Raw genomic sequence first — 20,675 nt, forward strand, 5'->3', positions numbered from 1 at the left:
TTAGAACGGCAAATGGTTCCCTTATGTCTTGCCACTCGGTGAAGTGAATGGGTGAGACTTCCAGATGTCCGCTCCTCACCTTATTCTATCACCTGGTTATTAAAAGACAAATCTCAAGTAGCTCCTTCCAGCTGATATACCAACAAAGGCAGGACTGCGCATAAAAAATACGTACTTAGAAATAGGACATCAGACACTTAATTTTCTGCAGGTTTATAGACTTCCTTCAAGCGCTGGCTAGGTTGAATTCAAGGAAGGGAATTTAGACACTACTCTTGAAACATAAGTTCTGCTCTTCAGAAGCATTTGCACCATTTCTCATCTATATTTAAAAATAAATTCTAGAGTCATATTCAAACATGAAAGGAAAAAACCTCTGAAAAATATGTTGCATATTTAGACATTCTGAGCTACTCTTACAGAATTCTTATTTATTTTCTTTAACTCTAGCACTGGGCAATGAATTATGTCCTGCTTCCCAGCTGCTTCTCACAAGACCCAACATGGCATTTGCCTGAATACTATCTTTTGCTCAACTGGCTTGTTCAAGCTTATATAATAGACAAAGTCTTCTGCAAAAGAAACCATCAAGATCAAAAGGAGCAACTTCAAAGCACTATTGTAAAGTCCAATGTTGCCTCTTCCAGGGAAGAACAAACTAGCAACTCAGAGTTAAGGTTTCAATAAATATTTCATGAAGCCCTGAGCAATATAATTATAAATCCTGAAACATCTTAGTCTATCTAAGCAAAAAGTACTCAAGATTCAGATTTAGTCTGAGATCCAAAGACAGTTTTTATTTACGGGGTAAAAAAAGATGCTCATTGAAAAACTTACAATAGGAGCAGCCGTAGACTTCAATTCTTAACCCAATTTGGCCCTCTCCGTTCCAGTCCAAAGGAACTATCCGTACATAGTGAGCAATAACTGGATGTTGTAAATCATGCCGGACCACACTATCAGAGTTTGTATTTCCAGGGAATGCCTAAGGGGAAAAAGAAAAATAAAATTGTTGTATTACATCTATCTCACATGCTATAAATGTTAAGAAAAAACATCAGATAGTAAAGTCCTCTGAGCGTCAAGGTTACACTGCAGTTTGGCTTAAATGTTTCTTTGATAGTGACTAAACAAACAGTTTGTTTACAAAGTTTCATGAGAACAGCACAACAGTAGCATTGGGACCTCTGTTTATTTTCTCCATGATAGGTATGTTGAATTCAGTAAACAGTTGCTTCTAGTTAAGAAAGAAATCCATTTTCAATTATTAATCTGTTACTCAGTAATTAGCATGTTAATAAAACTGTCCAAGACAGAGTGGTTGTTCTGGAGAAGATGATATCCAGCCTCTATCAGTAAAATTACACACACCAGTCATTTTTCTGTAAATATGAACACTGAAATAATCTGCTCCCTGAAACAGAAAGGGACCCCTTCAATCTCTCAGATTTCCAAGAATTTTGTTGTATTAGCTGCTGGAAAGTGAGTGTCCAGTTTCTTGTCCAACTATAGCTGTTACCCATAGCAAAGCCTATTTTTGGTTCATAAAATTTTGGAAGTCAGGAAAGGACACAAGAGCTCTTGAGGCAGTTTTGAAAATTAATGAAGTAAATATTTAGCACTTGGTGTGCAGTTTTGTATCTCTTGGTAAAATATTTCATAGCATCAAGCTTAAAAGTAAACAATATGAACAGTATGTACTAGTTAACATCACAGATTTTTTTGTTTTGTCTGTCAGTTTATGGATAATCCATTCATTCACTGATGGCAGATGTTAAAAGACTATAACTTGGTTATTGCTAGCATTTTCTGTGGAACTTTCACATCTTTTTGTAGGTGATTTTCAGTAGAAACATATGTCTTGTAACAAAGAACAGTCATAAATGAACAGAGAAAAGGTGACCCACTGCTAGGGAGACTATGAAAATAAGGAATGTTTGTGTATACTCATATTTTTACATTCATTAGAGGTATCTACAACATTTCCATCTGAGTAAATCCATAATGAAATCCTATAATAAATATTAATAGTGCAACCGAAAACAAAGAAATAACTGGGCTGTAAGGAATACTACTGCAAAATATAATAATCAATAATTCGAAAGGGCCAAAATTTGAATTGTCCCTTTGCATATAGATATAGCAATATCTAATTACATATATATGTGCATACATATTCCAAAAGGATACCTTAAATTAGTAATGATTTTGCACAGAGCACAGTAGATGCAGGTGGTGATAAATGTAAGGATTATCCACAGGATCCCTTCCTTGGCGGACTCAATAAATTATGACATTTACTAATGGTTATATTTACTTTAATTTTCTGTACTGCAGCTATTGATGTGCTAAATGACGATAATGGTACTCCTCATTTCATAGCTCAGCTTGTAACATAGATTAATTAATGTCTATGAAGCACTTACATTTTCGAGTGGTGTTTACAAGGAAATTAACAGTTCTGTCTTCCGAGCTAAATAGAAGACAATAAAAAACAATGGAAAGCATACACTGAAGGAGGACAAAAAAATCCCATTGGAGAGCTGCCTATTCTCTTAGTCTTGTTCTAGGAATCACAGAACTTCATGGAGGGAATAAAGAATTTGATCCTTTAAAAAAACCAGTTTAGTGAGAATTCAAGATAAAGATCTATATTTCAAGAGCAATTTCCATTTGGGCATGTCTTAATTTTGTGATGTTTGCCATATAATCATATCACAACCCTCTTCATGTACCTTTTTGCTGGTTGTTTTGTTTTGGGCTTTGTTTGTTTGTTTAATTTGCTAGAAGTATTGGGTGGAAAGGAAGTTGAATATAGGAGGTCACGATCATCCTGAGTGCCATCATGCGGCACATAAAAGACAACCAAGTGATCAGGCCCAGTCAGCATGGGTTCATGAAAGGCAGGTCCTGCCTGACTAACCTGATCTCCTTCTATGACAAGGTGACCCACTTAGGTGATGAGGGAAAGGCTGTGGATGCTGTGTACCTAGACTTGAGTAAAGCCTTTGACACCATTTCCCACAGCATTCTCCTGGAGAAACTGGCTGCTTGAATGTGAGTACTCTTCACTGTGCGGAAAACTGTCTGGATGGCCAGTTGTAGTGAACGGAGTCAAATCCAGCTGGCGGCCAGTCAAAGGTGGTGTTTCCCAGGGCTCAGTATTGGGGCCAGTTCTGTTTAATCCCTTTGTCAATGATCTGGATGAGGTGATTGATTGCACCTTCAATAAGTTTGTAGGCAACACCAAGCTGGGTGGGAGTGTTGATCTGCTTGAGAGTAGGAAGGCCATACAGAGGGATCTGGACCCCATGCAACACTCCAGGCTTGGGGAACAGTGATCCAATAACACTTGCTGAATGCATAAACACAATCAATAGAGAATAGGGCAGTTTGGCATTATTCCCCCAGAACAATATCTTTTAAATACAGCCTTCATTTAGATAAATGTGGTACAGCAATACATGCTCTGTGGAATGCAAACATCAGGCAAAAATTCATCATTGCAAGCCTGAAAAATCAGTTTACAGGAGCTTGTGAATTATGTATTATAATGTACTGTAAAATCCCCTTCCTGACAATGAAGTGTATATGGGCTCAGAAAGGCAGGTTCTTATTAAAAACTGAATTCATACATTTTTTTTAATACACGTTTAGTATTGTTAAAAATCTAATAAGATTTAAAAGTATAATTTAGGCCCACATGGGAGATTTTTTTTTAAACATGGAGTGAATAAACAAACAAACAAACCAACCAACCATACACACACACACAAATACAATAATAAACTCCTTTAAAAATATTTTTCAGAAAAAGTTGGAGACACCTGTATAATAAACAAGTTTTTCAGATTATTAATCTCATGAACTCACTTAAGTATTATTGCCAGATGTGTTCTTTTCATCAGTACCAAGTTTTTTTCTGAAACCCAAACTGGGAAAATGACCAAAATGTCTCACTTTGCTGTAAAACAGGTAGCACTATCTCACCAGTCCAAACTTCAAATCCTCTCTTCTATAAGCAATTTCTCTTTTTGTTTTGGATACAATCTTCTGTACCCTGCTTTATGTTTCAGCTCCCATTTCAAAGAAAAGGAGGTTGTAGCATGGAGGGTATGGTCTCTTCTCCCAAGTAGCAAGTGACAGGAAAAGAGGAAATGGCCTCCAGTTGTGCCAGAAGAGGTTTAGATCAGGTATTAGGAAAAAATTCTTCACGGAAAGGGTTGTCAGGCATTGGAACAGGCTGCCCAGGGAAGCGGTGGAGTCACCATCCCTGGGGGTGTTTAAAAGGCATTTAGACCAGGTTCTTAGGGACATGATTTAGTACTAGAGTTAGATGAGGTTTTGGTTGGACTTGATGATCCCGAGGGTCTCTTTCAATCAAAATGATTCTATGATTAACTCTACAGCTTGCATACTCCTTCCTTAAAACCAAACACATTCATAGCAAACAAACATTTCTACAGCATGCTTCATAATAATCTCACACAGTAAAGCATTTAAATAGAAAAACAGTATTTGAAAGCAATTATATCTATAGCAGGTATTTTCCTTATCCCAAATAATGAAATCCCCAAATGACACCTTCAAAAGGCGCTGAATCTGATCTCTGAGATTCATGGTTATGAAATGACCAGAGCTCCTAAGAGCTCAGGATTAAGAACATACGGATAAAGTAAACATTATAATACTGCCAATGGTACTCTGTGGTCATCACTATCAGTGATACCAGTATACTTCCAAGTTCAGTACAGTTACCACATTGTTCCCTCAGCCACACATCTCAGTTAAGCAAGTTGCCTACCTTATGACTGCAGTACCACCAATTTTGGAAAAAGTACTTGCATACTCAAAGTAAGGAACTTGGTTAAGTCAGTACTTAAGTTAATACATAAGGACTGGAGTGATTTCCAAGGTGATCTCCAATGAAGAGAGAAACAAAAACAATAGGTTAATTAAGTCAAGTAAAGTGTCTGAGGCACTTCTGCTCTCATTTTATCAGTTCAAGACCATTTCAAACCAATATGCAAGCAATGATCACTGCATTTATATAATTTATACTTTCATTTCCATGAAGAAATACATGTTTGCTTTACATCCTAAAACTGGTTTATTAATAGCAAAACACTTACGCAATCACCTACTGAACATGTGTATGTGCATCTGTGTGTCCTTCTGCCCGGTAGTCTTCTCTCCTAACTTTTGAGTGCACTGGGCCAATTTCAATCAAACTTTGATGAAGAGAAGGAAATCTAAATATTTTATGTATTTTTAAGGTGGCCAATAAAAAGAAATATGCATCTTATTACCATCTAGTGACAGGCTTTTTTTTTCCTCCGGTTCCCCCTAGGCAGAGCCCATACTCTGAAAATCACTACCTTAAGTCAAGATCTTCTTGATGAAGGATCACAGGTTTATAACCTTTTGCTCTGTGTCCCAGGTTACGAGCAAAAAAAATCTAAACCAAATATCATTATGGGAAATATCAATGAAAAGCAAGTGGATCCTTTCTAAAACTCAGTACGAGGTTAAAAGAGCTCCAAACACAGTCATGAGAAAAAATTGGAAGCAAACACAAAATTCCTATTTCAGAAAGAATACCTTCTGTAGGGCTCTTTAGAATAGTCCTTTCAAACTGCTCCATGGAATATTACTAATAAATCCTGGCCTTTGACTTGCATCTGAAAACCACTCGCTTTCCTAGGGAAATAACAACACTTTAAATCACTTGGCCTTCAGAAATTATATCAAAAAGACACAATAATATTTTAAAAAGGAATGTGCAAAGAAATATCCAAGCTGTTACAAGTTACCTCATTCTTCAGGGATTTCTTTCACTTAACTACTTCTTTTTTTTTTTCTTTTTTTTTTTTTCCCTGCTAAGATGAAAATGACAGATTTTGGAAGAATCCATCCCTGCAGAATACTTGTGTGTCTGCTTAATTCCATTCTGACTGTGAAATGGCAACTCAGCCTTCATGCCAAAAGTACCTGATAACCACATCAGAAGTTTAGAGCAAGAAATAATCTATGATTGGAAACCCTAGAAATTTAGTACTCTTAAATGTCTTAACAAAAGAGATAACAATAGAATAAGAGATTCTGAAGGTGCTATTTTTGTTCTAAAGTAAATAATCCAATTTCATCTCATTACGTGTTTTCCAAATGTATTCCTTCAGGAATTATATTTTTCCCTTTGATGAAGACAACATGCCTCCATAATGTACCTCTTAGGTTGATTTGTTCACGCTCACATCAAGTTCTATTCTGAAAGTGACTGTATAGCCATCTTTTAGGCCAAATGACCTCAAATAGCTGTTAGCACCTGAAATAGGATGACTTTCATATATCAAAAACCTTGTTTAATAATCATCAAATGCGAATTTATTTTGAAAGCACTAATTGGAAGAGGATTTAAAAATTTTCATCACCTGCCCACTTCTTTTCCTTAGAGTTCACTAAATGAATAGTAAAGTGATTTAATGTTCTAACTTGCTTGCAACAGAAACTTCCTAAATTTAATTTTAAGTTGTGTTATAAATCTTAGAGGATTGAACATTTAGAGTCTATGGATCACTAGTTGTGTGCAAGTAATTTTTTTTCCTCATGCAGCATTGGCAATTTTATCTGACTCGGTTATTGCTGTTTTATTTATTTTGGGCAGCCAGGATGCATGCTTTCCTGACCAAGGAGGCAGTGACATTTTGCGTTTAGCGTGACTTCATCACAGTCTCTTGAGTCTATCCCTGACTAGGGCTGAGGGCTTCTACAGCAATTGAATGAAAGAAAGAGTTGGAAGTCAACAAAGCAACACCCATGCCATGAGTAGCCTCATGCATTTGACTATGCGTATAGAAGCACAAGCTGGAAATTCTGATGTACAAAGACCTTTATTGCTGAGGTTCAATATTTGTCCTACATGATCTGCTGACCCATGACAGCGATTTGCAGCAGCACAGAAAAGGCAGAGTATGGTTTTGTTCCTACGCAAAGGCCCAAATTGCTCAGGAAAAGGTTGGTAGATACACAGTGAATCTTTTTTTCCAAAGCTACATCATACTAACATCACTGCTTTCTAGTAACAGCAGGTGTTCTTACTATCACTGGCTTTTGTAATGAAGATGCTATGATCTTGTTGCTATTTATTAGTCTGGTATATCCCTTTCTCTACACCTAATATGAAGGAAACCAAAAATATTCTCTGTGGTTATGTTTAGGAAAGAGGAGTGGAAAGACAAAGGAACAACGATCTCCCTATCTTTTGCTTTCCCTGCCTTCTTGACTAATTTATTTATCTTTTGAGAGTATTTTGAAAATATACTTGCAAGTGCTTGGAACAAATATAGAGGCTATCATAATGTCACTCTGTTTCTCTCTAGGATTGCAGGAGGCACCTGCAGGAAATGTCTGTACAGCCATTCGACAAAGCTCTGTAAATACTTGTAATAGGACAAGCCCAGCAGCCGGAAATGACTGTTGGCAATTGTGCTTTGTTGCTTACTAACTGTGTGAACTTCGGCTAAGAGCCTCAATGTCTCTGATACTCATTCTGTCTGTAAAATGGAGATAATACTCTCAAAAGTGTTTGCTGAGAATTAATTAGCTATTATTTATTCACTGATCCTTTAAAACCACTGTTTTTCCATCCCTGCTCACTTACAAAAAAAGAAATAAATCAAATGAGAGAGACTCCTTGACTTTTATGGCCTGATGGGAGAATTATGATAATCTAGTCTGGAGTTCTGGAGACACAGAGTACTAACTCCCATGCAATAGTTCACATAATGAGTTCTTAGTCGGGCGATAATGTAACATTCACAAGGTTATTCAATCTTGATTTCAAAACTGAAAGTGATGGATAATCAACTCTATCACACCCTTATGGAAGCTCTCCCAATGGTTACTTCTATTCAGTGTTAAAAATATTCATTATTTTTACTTGGGCTTTGTCTGCTTTGTTCGTCCAGTCACTGGATCTCAATACATCTTTTGTTCAGTACTAAAGAGTGGTTCGCTATCATAGATAACTTCTCCTTTGCAGGAACCTGGCAAACTAGAATAAGAAAATACTGGCTATACTTCCATAACATCAAAATAATCTGATAACTAATAAAACCTGATAATTAGTCTTGAACAGCTTGCAAAATGACAACATAATCTGGCTTGCAAAGTCTGCACAGGTTTTATTTTAAAGACATTAGCTTCCTATCCCTGCCACTGCTCCCCAGCATTGATTGATATGTAAAATCAGACTAAAATAACAGCACGGTTTTACACTGACTTTGTTGAATTCATTCTCTTGCTGCATCACTGTCTTAAACATCAGGGTTCAACCTCTTCCTAAATAGGGTTACCAAAAGATTTCCAATTATCACTCACATTATGCATTATTATCTAACTGGTATTACTATTATACATTGTATCATAACAGAAAACATTCAGGCAGTCTCCACTGTGCTTCATATAAACTTAGCTGTGACTTAATGATACAAGCTATATGATACTTAAAAATTGACATTCCTCTTTTTTGTAAATTCAGCTAATCTCTGTGCCATTCAAACTGATTGCTTAGAATAACTCTGGTACAAACGCTAAACAGCTGTCATATTAATATATCAGAGGCCACAGTGAATATCTAGTTTTTAGGAAGAATGTCACTAAAGTTCAATCCATCTTCGAATAAAGATCCATTATTTTCAGAGCCCACTCTATACTCATTTATATACATAACATGATTGTTCAGCATTGTTAGTCTGAGCCTGCTTAGGAAAGAATAAAACGAATATACTTTAGATACAACAGAGAGAAAAGCAAAGTGGAAAGAAAGCAGAAGTGATAGATTCTTATTTTCAGCAGCTTTTCATAAATTCTCTAGGAAAGCCAACTGAGTTTCATTGAATGGAATGAATCAATGGTCCTTCATAAAAAAGAAAATCAATTATAACATCATTACCTGAAAATGAGTACTCAAAAAACAAAATTCCATTTTAAAGCCAATGAGACTATATGTCAGTACTAAGCTGAATTGCACATGTATTGATGTATGCAAAATGATGAACATCCTCCATCCGTAAGAGATGTAGACAGTAAAAAATTAAAGAATATGTTTATAGAGACTATTGAATTTATTTTTTCAAGCTCCCTCAAGCAGCAGATGACTAAGCTTTATAAGAGTTTTACATTGTATGTCTCAAGTACTGATGTTCTCACTGGAATTACAGCACTGGAGCAAACTTTACTTTTCCTCGCTGTCATAATAACACATAGGAAAACAACTGCTGCTGTAAAAGTGAGAGAGAGGGCTGAAGTCAGGTAAGTATCCCAGTAGTCTTTTTCTCCTTAAAGCTCGCTACAGTGGTGGCATGATTTGTGCTTCATGCTGCACTGGAAATGCAAATAGTGCTAAGTGTTGAGAAGGAGAAGTAGACAGCATCTCACAGAAGAGCTAAAACTTCCCCCTGGGCTGCAGCTGGACAGTCAGCCCTATTTGTCTTCCTACCTACAGTGACCAGGCTAATCCATCACTCCTGGGTCTGCAGTGCAGAAAGAGTGGTATATCCCTCCCTCACAGGTCTGGTGTGAGTAACAGGAAGCAGCAGAAATTGCTCCCTGAAGGGCTGATGCTGCAGCTTGCGATGCTAAAGCGGCATTCTAGTAAGTAAGCCTCACCACATTGTGTCTTTGCGAGGGAGGGGGCACACCCCCTACATCTAGAGGTTTAATCTTAAACATAGAAGATGAAGAAAAGAGACACAGAAATACAAATTCATTTCAGGACATTAAGCACATCTTAATCAGATACTTGACATTGTGCACACGCATAAGTTGAATTAGGTTAAATAATAGCTAAAATGTTAAGTGCCATCTTGAAATGAGATTCTTGTCTGAGTTGGGGCAAAAGGGTTCAACTCTAAGAGCTTAATTTAGGTTCCACATTGAAGTGTCTAGTGACAGACATGCTGGAATAACCAAGACAACCCCATCAACCCAGCAGAAGTAAGGTCTGAGGTCTCTCAGATGGTGCTGGGTACCTAAATTCAGGAAACTGCAATTGCACTCAGGGTGTCTAGCAGACATTTTTCTGTGCAAGAGGTTAATCCTCCCCTATGGATAGCTACTTATCTTCTAGCACTATGAGCTTAGTTCAGAGAAGTTTAGTTAAAGGTGTACCCAAGTGTTCTGGTAATAGGTACTTGCACATTAGAACCAGGTATTCTATGCCATACGAATGTGTGGAGTAGAAGATTCATATAGAAATATATTTCTTCAGTTATACTGCTTAGTATTTTTGTCTTTGAGTTCAGTGATGGCAGGAAACTAATGCTTGGGAACAAAAATACGAAAATCCTATCAGATTACATTTATGCTGGGGTCCATTTGTTTTGGTTGACAATTTTATCACCATGTTTAGGTTTAATAATTGAGTAAAATAAATGTGACTCAAAACACACTGCACTCCACCCTTGATTTCAAAATTTAACACAAAGGACTGTGCTAACCTGGATCTGCGGAGTGCTACCATAAAAAGAAAAAATGAAAAAAAAAAAAAGTCAGAAAGGAATAAAAATTATACAGCATGAGATCTGTTTGTTCGTTTGTTTTTAGAGACTGTTACTAGAGTTGTATATTTATGAAACCCAGAACCATAGCATACCAGGGTCCTATCGTCCCTCATTTAATCCATAGCTAACAAAACCTATTTTTAAAACACAGTGCATCTTTATATTACATTTTCATACAGGATAAAAGATGGTTATTAAATCAAAGTATACCTAAGTTATGTGCCAGTGTATGATAATGTCTAAATGGCCAACACTAAAGAGTAAATATGAAAAGTTTCTGAATTTCACTTACATTTTACAACTGTAGCTCACATTCTTTGGCTCTACTTTCAAATAACCCCAGTGTATCTCAGCAGAATACTCAGACATCTAAGTCACTGCCTGTGTTTAGGAAGGTGGTTTGCTCACTCATGACAGGTGCTCCTAAGAAGAAGGATTGTAGAACTTTTCTCAGCATGAATACTGAGTACTTTATCTTTTGCTCTACCAGGTCAATCAGTAAGTCAGCTCTGCTTTCTCTGCCCATCATCTGCAAATGAGAACGCTGAGGGCTGACTTCTCACATATTTGTCGTGAGGGAAAAAGAACTACAGCAATAAATGAGGAGAATATACAAGAACTCATCTCTAATCACAGCTATGCAATGCTCTGTTCCTGAAAGTAGCATTGAATCCTTAGGGCTATGCTGGAAAATTGCTGTGTGAAGCTCTAACTATGCACTTGCTTTTGACAGCTGCATCTTGACATAATGTTCAAAACATCTGAGCAAGTGACCTGACCCATTCGAGGCTCAAGTGAGATGCTGCATTTCTATTCAGGGGAAAGTTCATCGATTCAGACATCTACAAGTTATACACTGTTTTTATTTCTACCTAAATTCTGAATTTAAAATAAGCATGTCTTCTTGAACTGGAAGTGTACTGATGCATCTTAAAATACCATAAAATTCATAAATGAACTAAGTTTTGCAGAAAGAGTGAAACGTTAAGTACTGTAATGATAGTATTGAGCTCTCAAGTGCTAGAAAACAGGTAAAATAACAAAGTGGGGAAGGGAAGAGGAAAGAACAGCAAAAAAGGTTTTCACTTAGAATCATACCCAGAAAACAGATTCACATTTCTGCCAACTTCTGCTGATAAAGGCCTGGAAACAGTAGAAATCACGAAATTAGTTTACGCGTTGGGTAGTTGTTGAATCTGATTAAGTCTCTACTTTATTCCAAGTTGATTTAATGTTTCTGAAAATTTCAGTATTGCCTGCTCAACAGGGTAACACACTCTTGGAATGTACAGTAGGGCTTCTTATCAGTGAAGCCTTTCATGCACTGCCCAGAATTTGAAGTTTGTATAGTGAAGAAATATTATGTTTTCAAAAATTTCTTGTCTATAGGACAGGCTTGAGATTTTAAAAAGAAAAAATAAAACTTCTTTTTTTTGTGTGATTTTTAAAAAAGGAATTAACAAGTATTTTCCTAAATAGAAATTGCCCTAATCTTAATGAAAAATTCTTCTGTTAGTGAAAAATCTGAACAATCCTGTAATCCTTGCTTATAGCTCAATAAAGGGCAAGCTATCCTCCCTTGAGCAGCAGGACTGATCATACATTATTGGAACACAGAAAAGTTTAGGTACAGAGGAGGTGTCATGTTCTACATGCATGACATGATGTTCTCTGTTTTTTTCACAGATACTCCCTAAGTAGAATCTTTTATTAATTTACAGTCTGAACCAAAGGGATGATCAACAAATAAATTTTCAGGCAGAAAGAAAATGAATACTACCTATGGATTCCGCAAAAAAGTATTAAAGATCCTTTTGCCACATGACAGAAATTAAAAGAGGAGTAGAGACACTATGTTGTGATAATTGCATGGAGATAAAGGTGTTAGCGAAGTGAATACTCAGTTTTGTTTTTTTTTTTCCTTAAGGTAGACAAATAAAAAAGAGTAGTGCAAAAGCAAAATAGGTAATAGGAAAGAATGGTTCAGAATGGAAATGACCACATCAGAAACAAATCCTGAAGACATAATGTCAGATATATCTAAGAAGACAAGATAATGTTTACCCAAAACAAACTGAAGAAAATGATGCATTAAATGGTAAGTCCTTTTGCCAGGATTTATGAATCTATCAAATTTGTACAATAGGGAATGGGGAACAAATGGATGGGAAAAGGATTTGTGAACAACCTACATATTTTCCAAGCCTAGGAAATGTAAAATAACCATCCAGAAATCCACAGACTTTCAGCACAAAGTTACTCAACATTAAATATATTTTGAAGGAAGTAACAAGGAAACAATAAAATCCATCAAAAGCAGGGTTAAGCTAAACCATCTGATATTTCTTCTGCAAGACAGGTTTTTTTTTCGTTTTGGTTTGGTTTGTTTTTTTTAATAATAGAGATGGAATATAGGAAGATGTCAAAAGTACTATTTGCTATTCACTCATGGAAGAGCAGTAACTGAGATGGAGAAGATGGCAAATAGAGTAAAGAAGACAATGCAATGTGACAAGGGAACTAGAATGATCTTGTCTGAGTTTCTCAAGAATCATTCTTGCATTTTGTATTATTTCATTAATTAATTGGACAGAGGAAGTAAGGCATGTGCTAGTGAATGCACAGATGACATGAAGTCTGAAGTGTCTACCAAGGTCAAGGAAAAATTACCAGACGTGAGTAATGATGTCATGAAACTTAAGAGACAGCTTAGTAATACAAATTCAAAGGCCCTCACCTAGGAACTAAATGACAATTTATTCTATTTCCCAGGGCAAAAGCAGGTAACAAGTGAGCTGCATGGACTATATTATCAGACACCACAATAAAATAAGTAATAAATCTTTCTTCAAACATCTCAGAAGAACACGGCTGGCCAGACACTTTGTAAGACCAGCAGATACAAAAAGAATACAGAAGGAAAACCATGGCAGAGAAGTTAAACATGTTCTTTGCATTCTGCAGATGAAACTGGGATGATCTCCCTGGTGCATCTCTTCTTTCTAAGGGATTTTGTCAAGGGTTCAGTTTGAAGCAGTTTTTGAACAAAAAAAGAAAATGAAAAGTAACAATTCATGAAGGTCAGACAGTATTCACCCATGGGTTCTAAGGTAACTCACGGATGAAATAGCTGAACTATTAAGAATGGTGAATAACGTCTCACATAAAACTGCTTTGGTGCCTAATCATAGGAGGGTGGCAATTTTTAAAAATCCTCCTACAGAGAGCCAGAGAATTACAGACCAATAAGCTTGTCATCTGTGTCAGGCAAAGTCTTGTAGATCTGTAGAAAGAACAGAAGCAGTGCAGACACCTGAGCAATTATGATCTGCTTGAGAAGAGACAGTTTGACTTGTACAAGAAAATCCTTCATTATAAACCCAATGAAGTTCATTGAAAGAGCAAATATGCCTATGGATAAAGGTGGTCTGGTTAATGTAATCAACTCAGCTTTCCAAAAAGATGTTGAAAATATCCCTCACCAAAGCCTTTTAAGGTGACTAAGTAGTTACAGCATAAGAAGGAAGGTCTTTAAATGGTACAATAACTGATGAAAAGAGAAGTAGTAGAAAAAGTTGAGTTCCAACAGTGGAAATCTCCAGTGGAATTGTGCTGATTCCTGTACTGTTCAGCACACTCATAAACTACATAAAAAAGAGGGTAAGCAGAGAGATAAGAAAGTTTGCTGATGGTACTAAACTATCTAAAGCGAGTGATAAGGGTGAAAGAGCACTGTGAAGAACTGCCTCAGAATATGTCTTATGAGCCTGAATGACTGAAATTAGGTGTAGATAAATGTAAAGTGCCACATGGGGAAAAGACTGTCCTAATTTCACATAAAAATGATGAGCTCTGAGCTAACCATTACTATTCAGAAGAGCGGTCTTTGGATTCTAATATGTAGTCCCTGAAACAGTCAGCTCAATGCTCAGTAGCAGTTAAAAGATAAATTAAATGCTAGTATAAGAGTACTGAAAATACAGTTTATGTCACTGTAAACCATGGTTCATCTACAGTTTGAACATAATGTGAATTTCTAGTGCCCTCGTCTCAAACAGGAATGAAACTTCTGTATGAGGAACACCTGAATAATCTCTGAGTCTTCAATCTTGAAAATATTTCATTGGAATATGAAAGGTCTACAAAATCACAAGGGATGTGGAGAGCACATAAGAGGGATCAACTTTTCAGACTCTCTTCCTGGGTAAAGACATACTAGGCATCAAATGAAGGTAGGTTCAAAAAATATTAAAAAGAGATGAAAGCAAAGGGGCAACAACCTATAAAACTTATTACCACAGAAACTTGGGGTACTACAGGCCTGTGTGAGATTAAGAATGGCAGCTGTCAAAGCACATATGAAAGAATCCATTGAGAGTTACTAAACAGATAATGCATGTGACTCCATAAATCTTTGAACTTAAACTAATTAGAAGGTAGAAATATTTTACATGGAAACATCATACTTATTTCCTCAATTTTTATTTTTCCCCAGGCGTTTCCTTATGAATAATGTGGGAGACACAGTAGATGGATCTTTCCTCTGATTAATTATGGCCATGCTTAAATTGTCTTGGGCTGTTCTATGTGGTACAGGCGTATTTTGTTGAGTCCCTGCTATATTGCAATAGGAAAGGCAAACTTGATGTTGATATATTTCAACTTGATATGTTTCAATTTTTTTTTTCTTCTTGCAGGAATAAGTAAATATTAATGGCAGTGTATGAGACACTGGAAAACTTCCCTCTCGTTGTCTAGGCAGTTCATCTTTATAGCCCAAAAACATGAAAATGGTATATAGAAAAGATGCTCATATGAAGCAGGGAAACAGATGAATGAATACCAAGACCATAAAAAGAAGTAAACAGGTTTTCAGACACAGTAAAACAGAGATGATCCTAGTATTCTGCTGTGAAGACTGTGCATATTTTACATGGTACTTGTGGTTAACATGCAGCAAAAGGCTTTTGGTTATGCCTTAGATTTACCTTTACCCTCTCATTCACATCAGAAACTCAGATTCTAGTTCTTTTGACTCCAGAATTCAAAACCCATTTCCTTATGAGGCTTGGAAGCGTGCCATCCCCGTAGTCAAGTTCTCTGCTTGATTCTTCTAATCCAGGCTAGCCTAACATAGGGATAGTTATGTTCTGCATTCTTATTTCTGGCTTTTGCTCTGCCGCTGTCTCTTCTTTGGCAATGCTTTACATTCTTTTAATCCCCCTTCACCTTTGGGCAATATCAAGCTTAGCACCCTCCCAACACTCATCAGTCAGTCTCACAAGTTATCGAAGTGACTGACTACCAAAGCACTAGAAAAAACCCAAGGTCATTCCAAAGTTTAAAATCAGACGACATCTAGAATATCTAGCAGCTGCCTAGTTAGCTTATCGACTCCTATACAAAAAATACGGGGGGCAGTAACTTTTTTTTATCTCCCCCCCTCCCCCCTGGCTTGTTTTAGAAATACAAAACCAGTGACATGTAAAAATTTCAGAGTGCAGTGCAGCTGGTTGTGTTGAAAGTAATAAGCACGTGTAAGTACTTCTTAAACACTGACAAGGTTTAAATAAATATATTTATAAATTACTAATTTAGTATCAATATGCAAGTAATTACTATAGTGATCTAGCTCTTTTCATAAAATAGAAAAGGTTCTGAGAGAGCAAAAAGAAAAGAAAAATAGTTTTATTCAGATCTTTTTGCATCTCTAATACTACTTCTTTGACATCGTCTGAGCACTGATAATTATTGTTTAATTCACCTTTGACTGTGAACAAATACAACGTGTTTTATCTTGTTTTATCACGTGGCTCTGAGGCTGGTGTCATCAGTGGAACCTTGGGCTTTTCAATCACGGGATGGTCTATTCATCACCAGAACTACCGACATCCGTTCGGATGCTCCTCTCACACAAGGGGAAAAGGGTGTTTGCTCAGGAACTGGCTGGACTGATTGATGGGGCTTTAGACTAGATTAGAAGGGGGAAGGGGGCTGTACCAGGTTAGTCAGTGATGAGCAATGACACGGAACACCAAAGCTCAAGGAACTGCGTGCTACTGAGATTGTCCAAACTGTGCCATAAGGTGAAGGGCACAGTGAACCACACTTGAAGTGCTTCTACACTAATGCAGGTGGCATGAGGAAAAAGCAAGTTGAGCTAGAATCACTGGCCCAATGCCAGGGATATGATATCATTTGCATTAGTGAAACCTGGTGAGGTGAGTACTGTGACTGATGTACCATGATGGATGATTACAGACTCTTCAGAAGGGATAGGCAGGACATAAGAGATGATGGGCGGGTGACATTCTATGTAGTGGAGGGGCTGGAATGCATGTATCTGGCAACTGGCGATGGTAAAGTTGGGAGCCTCTGGGTAAGGATTAAGGGACAGACAAATAAAGCAGATGTCATTGAGTAGTCTACTATAAGCCACCCAGCCAGCATGATGACACCAATGAGTTATTCTTTAAAGAACTAAGGGAAGCCTCTAAGGCATCTACCCTTGTCCTTACGGAGGTCTTCAACTTGCCAGATGTCAACTGGGAATATCATACAGCTGGTACAAACAAGTATAGAAGATTCCTAAATCATCTGGATGATAACTTCTTGGTACAGGTACTAAGGGAATTGACAAGGAAAGGTGCCTTCCTAGATTTGCTGCTCACTAACAGAGAAGGTCTCATGGAAGAAGTGGCACTTGGCGGTTGCTTTCACCATTGCGACCATGAAGCAGTCAGGCTTAAAATCTCTGCTAACAGGAGGAAATCTGCCAGCAAGACCTGAACTGTGGATATGAAGAGAGCAGATTTCAGGTTGCTCAGAGAACTATTTAGCAATGTCCGCTGGGCAAAAAAAGCTTTGGAAGGAGCTGGCGTGCATCAGTGCTGGTTACTTTTTAACTACTATCTCCTAAAAGCCCAGGAGCAGGTAACTCCAAAATGTCAAAAGTCAAGCAGGCAAGGCAAAAGGCCAGCTTGGCTGAGCAAAGATTTTCTTCTACAAATACAATGAAAAAAGAAAATGTATGGTCAGTGGAAGCAGGATCAGGTGTCATGGGAGGACTACAGAGATGATGCTCACCACTGCAGGGAGGAAATTCGTGTGGCCAAAGCTCAATTAGAGCTGAAGGCGGCTAGTAATGTGAGTGACAATCAAAAGGGCTTTTTAAATCATGTTAATAGCAAAAGATAAGCCAGAAATAACATAGGCACATTACTTGATGAGCACGGTCACCTCATAAACAGGGACATCGAGAAAGCAGAAACATTTAATGCTTTCTTTGCCTTGGTCTTCAACAGTGAAGATGGGCTCTGGGACCCCACGAGTCCTGGGCTAAAGTAACATGGCTGTGAGAATGATAAACTCCCAACCAACCCCAAATGTGTGCAGGATTTGCTGCTCCAGTTCCCTGTAAGTTGATGGGGCCTAATGGGATTCATCCAAGGGTAATTAAAGAGCTGGCTGATGTCATAGCGCAAACTCTTTCCATGATTTTTCAGCTCTCCTGGGAATCTGGAGACGTCCTGGTTGACTGGAAGCTGGCAGACACTGTCCCAGTCTTCAAGAAGGACAACAGGGAAGACCCCGGCAACTACAGGCCTGACAGTTTCACTTCTGTGACTGGCAAAATTCTGGACAAGATTATTCTGGAAGTTATTAACAAATGCCTGAAATGCAACGCAGTCATTGGTTCCAGCCAGCACGGGTACATGAGGGGAAAGTCTTGCTTAACAAACTTTCTTTGTTTCTATGACAAGGTTACCCACCCAGCTGACCAAAGTAAGCGAGGTGATGTGATCTTTTTGGATTTCAGTGAAGCCTTTGATTCTGTCTCTCACAGTATCCTCCTGGACAAGATGGCCAGCATACAGCTGGATAATGCCATGGGTGAGCAACTGGCTGATGGGTCAGGCTAAAAAGATTACAGACAATGGGGTTATGTCGAGCTGGTGATCAATCACTAGTGGGGTTCCACAGGGATCCATCTTAGGGCCAGTACTCTTCAATGTCTTCATAAATTACTTGGATGCAGGACTTGATGAAATACTGAGTAAGTTTGCTGACGACACCAAATTAGGAGGGACTGTTGACACTCTCGAGTGGCAGATATTACACCTGGGACATGGCAACCCTGGCTGTACATACAGACCAGGGAATGAGATGCTGGAAAGCAGCCCCACGGAGAGGGATCTGGGGGTTCTGGTCAATGGCAGGTTGAACACGAGCCAGCAGTGTGCCCTGGCAGCCAAGAGAGGCAACTGTGTCCTGGGTGCATCCAGCACAGCATTGCCAGCCGGGCGAGGGAGGTGATTGTCCCGCTCTGCTCTGCACTGGTGCGGCCTCACCTGGAGCACTGTGTGCAGTTCTGGGTGCCACAGGATAAAAAGGATATAAAGCTACCGGAGAGTGTCCAGAAGAGGGCCACGAAGTTGGTGAACGATTGGTATGTTCGTCCTGGTGAAGAGGAGGCCGAAGAGAGACCTCATTGTGGTCTACAGCTTCCTCACAAAGGGAGGAGGAGGGGCAGGTGCTGATCTCTTCTCTCTGGCAACCGATGACAGAGCCCGAAGGAATGTCAGGAAGATGTGCCAGGGGAGGTTTAGGTTGGACATAAGGAAAAGGTTCTTCACCCAGAGGGTGGTGGAGCACTGGAACAGGCTCCCCCAGGAAGGTGTCACGGCGCCAAGCCTGACAGTGTTCAAAAAGAGACTAGACAATGCCCTCAGACACACAGTGTGAACTCTGGGGTTGTCCTGTGCAAGGACAGGAGTTGGACTCAATGATCCTTGTGGGTCCCTTCCAACACAGGACATTCTGACATTCTGTGATTCTGTGATCTTACTGTGGCAAAAGCATATTATCTTATTCCTTAGCAACTACGAAACACAAGTAAATGCACAGTTTGGGGGCTTTTCTATTAACAACAATGAAAAACTGAAAGAAGGATGAGTTCATTTGTAGGATTACTTTCTTTCATCCTCCTTTTTTTTTTTTCCTGGAATATACTGTAATTTATAACACGGACTTAACTCCCTGTTAACTCCCATCTGTATGTCTTTCATCCTATTTTCTTTGTGTATCTCTTTTCATTTCTTATTTGCACTGAATAGAAGCTCCGCCCTTCAGAACATCAGATGCTCCCCCACAGTTCATCTGTGATGCTGTTGGGAGCACACCATCCATTCATCCACTAATGAAGATCTTAAACAGTACGGGCTCCTTACTTGGCCCCTGAAAGATGCCACCAGTAACCAGTCACCAGCTGGGATTTGTATCACAAAGATCACAACGCTTTGGATCCAGCAGTTTAAAGAACTGTACAGTCACCTCCCAGTCTAGCTATGAAGTCTGTACCTGAATCATTTCGCTATAAGGATACTTAGAAAGACCATTTCAAAAGCCTTGTTTTAAGTCAGTGATGAAACTACTGCTGATCTCCCTTTGATCACCTCCTCAAATTTGTCAAAATAAAATTTGAAGAGTTAAACATTTATATGAGCACTGGTGGGTGTCACATCATTGTTCAAAATAACTGAATCAAAACTTGGAAACAGGTAAAATGTTATTCCTGTCATAAGTTTCCCAGAACAAAACGTATATTCTTTTCCAATTGCTACATGCAGATATACAAGGAATAATCTCTTTTGTAGTTTAGTTCGACAGGATTTTAAAAGATGTCAATTATGATAGACTTTCTCAGTAATCATAGTCAAAATGCTCTACCTTCAAATTGACAAGAACTCTAGAACAAGTCATAGTGTTAATGTGACGTTCCAGATGGACATTTTTCATTCACTCAAAACTTCTACTTCCTTTGGCTCTTTTAAGTCCCCCTCCGTAAGTTTGTTTCTTTGATTTCTATTTTCTCTGTTTCTCACAGTTTCTGTTCTTACCTTTATAGCATTCATGGGAATAATTTTAAGTCAATTTGTCTACTTTTTTGTTTATCTTTTTCCAAGTGCTGCACAGTGTTGAAATTTATGATTCCAGCCCACATAACTACAATATTGATTGTTTATCAACTTGCACTTCCTGCATCAAAAATTTCAACAGTTTGTGGAAGAGAAGTACTTAATCAGTATTTAAATCCAAACTTGTCTCTGAAGG

At 38.2% G+C, this 20,675-nt stretch overlaps 1 protein-coding gene across 2 annotated transcripts in view; it reads right to left on the bottom strand.

The window, feature by feature from the left end:
• Positions 1 to 20,675, bottom strand: part of CNTNAP2 (contactin associated protein 2) — a 1,148,794-nt gene that overhangs the window by 659,949 nt on the left and 468,170 nt on the right. For both annotated transcript variants that reach the window (XM_065830092.2, XM_071804698.1), the window contains exon 4: positions 838 to 985. In XM_065830092.2, the coding sequence (XP_065686164.1) occupies positions 838 to 985 (148 nt within the window). The remainder of the gene's footprint in view (positions 1 to 837; positions 986 to 20,675) is intronic.

Source organism: Patagioenas fasciata, chromosome 2 (genome assembly GCF_037038585.1).
Source record: "Patagioenas fasciata isolate bPatFas1 chromosome 2, bPatFas1.hap1, whole genome shotgun sequence".
Taxonomy (NCBI): domain Eukaryota; kingdom Metazoa; phylum Chordata; class Aves; order Columbiformes; family Columbidae; genus Patagioenas; species Patagioenas fasciata.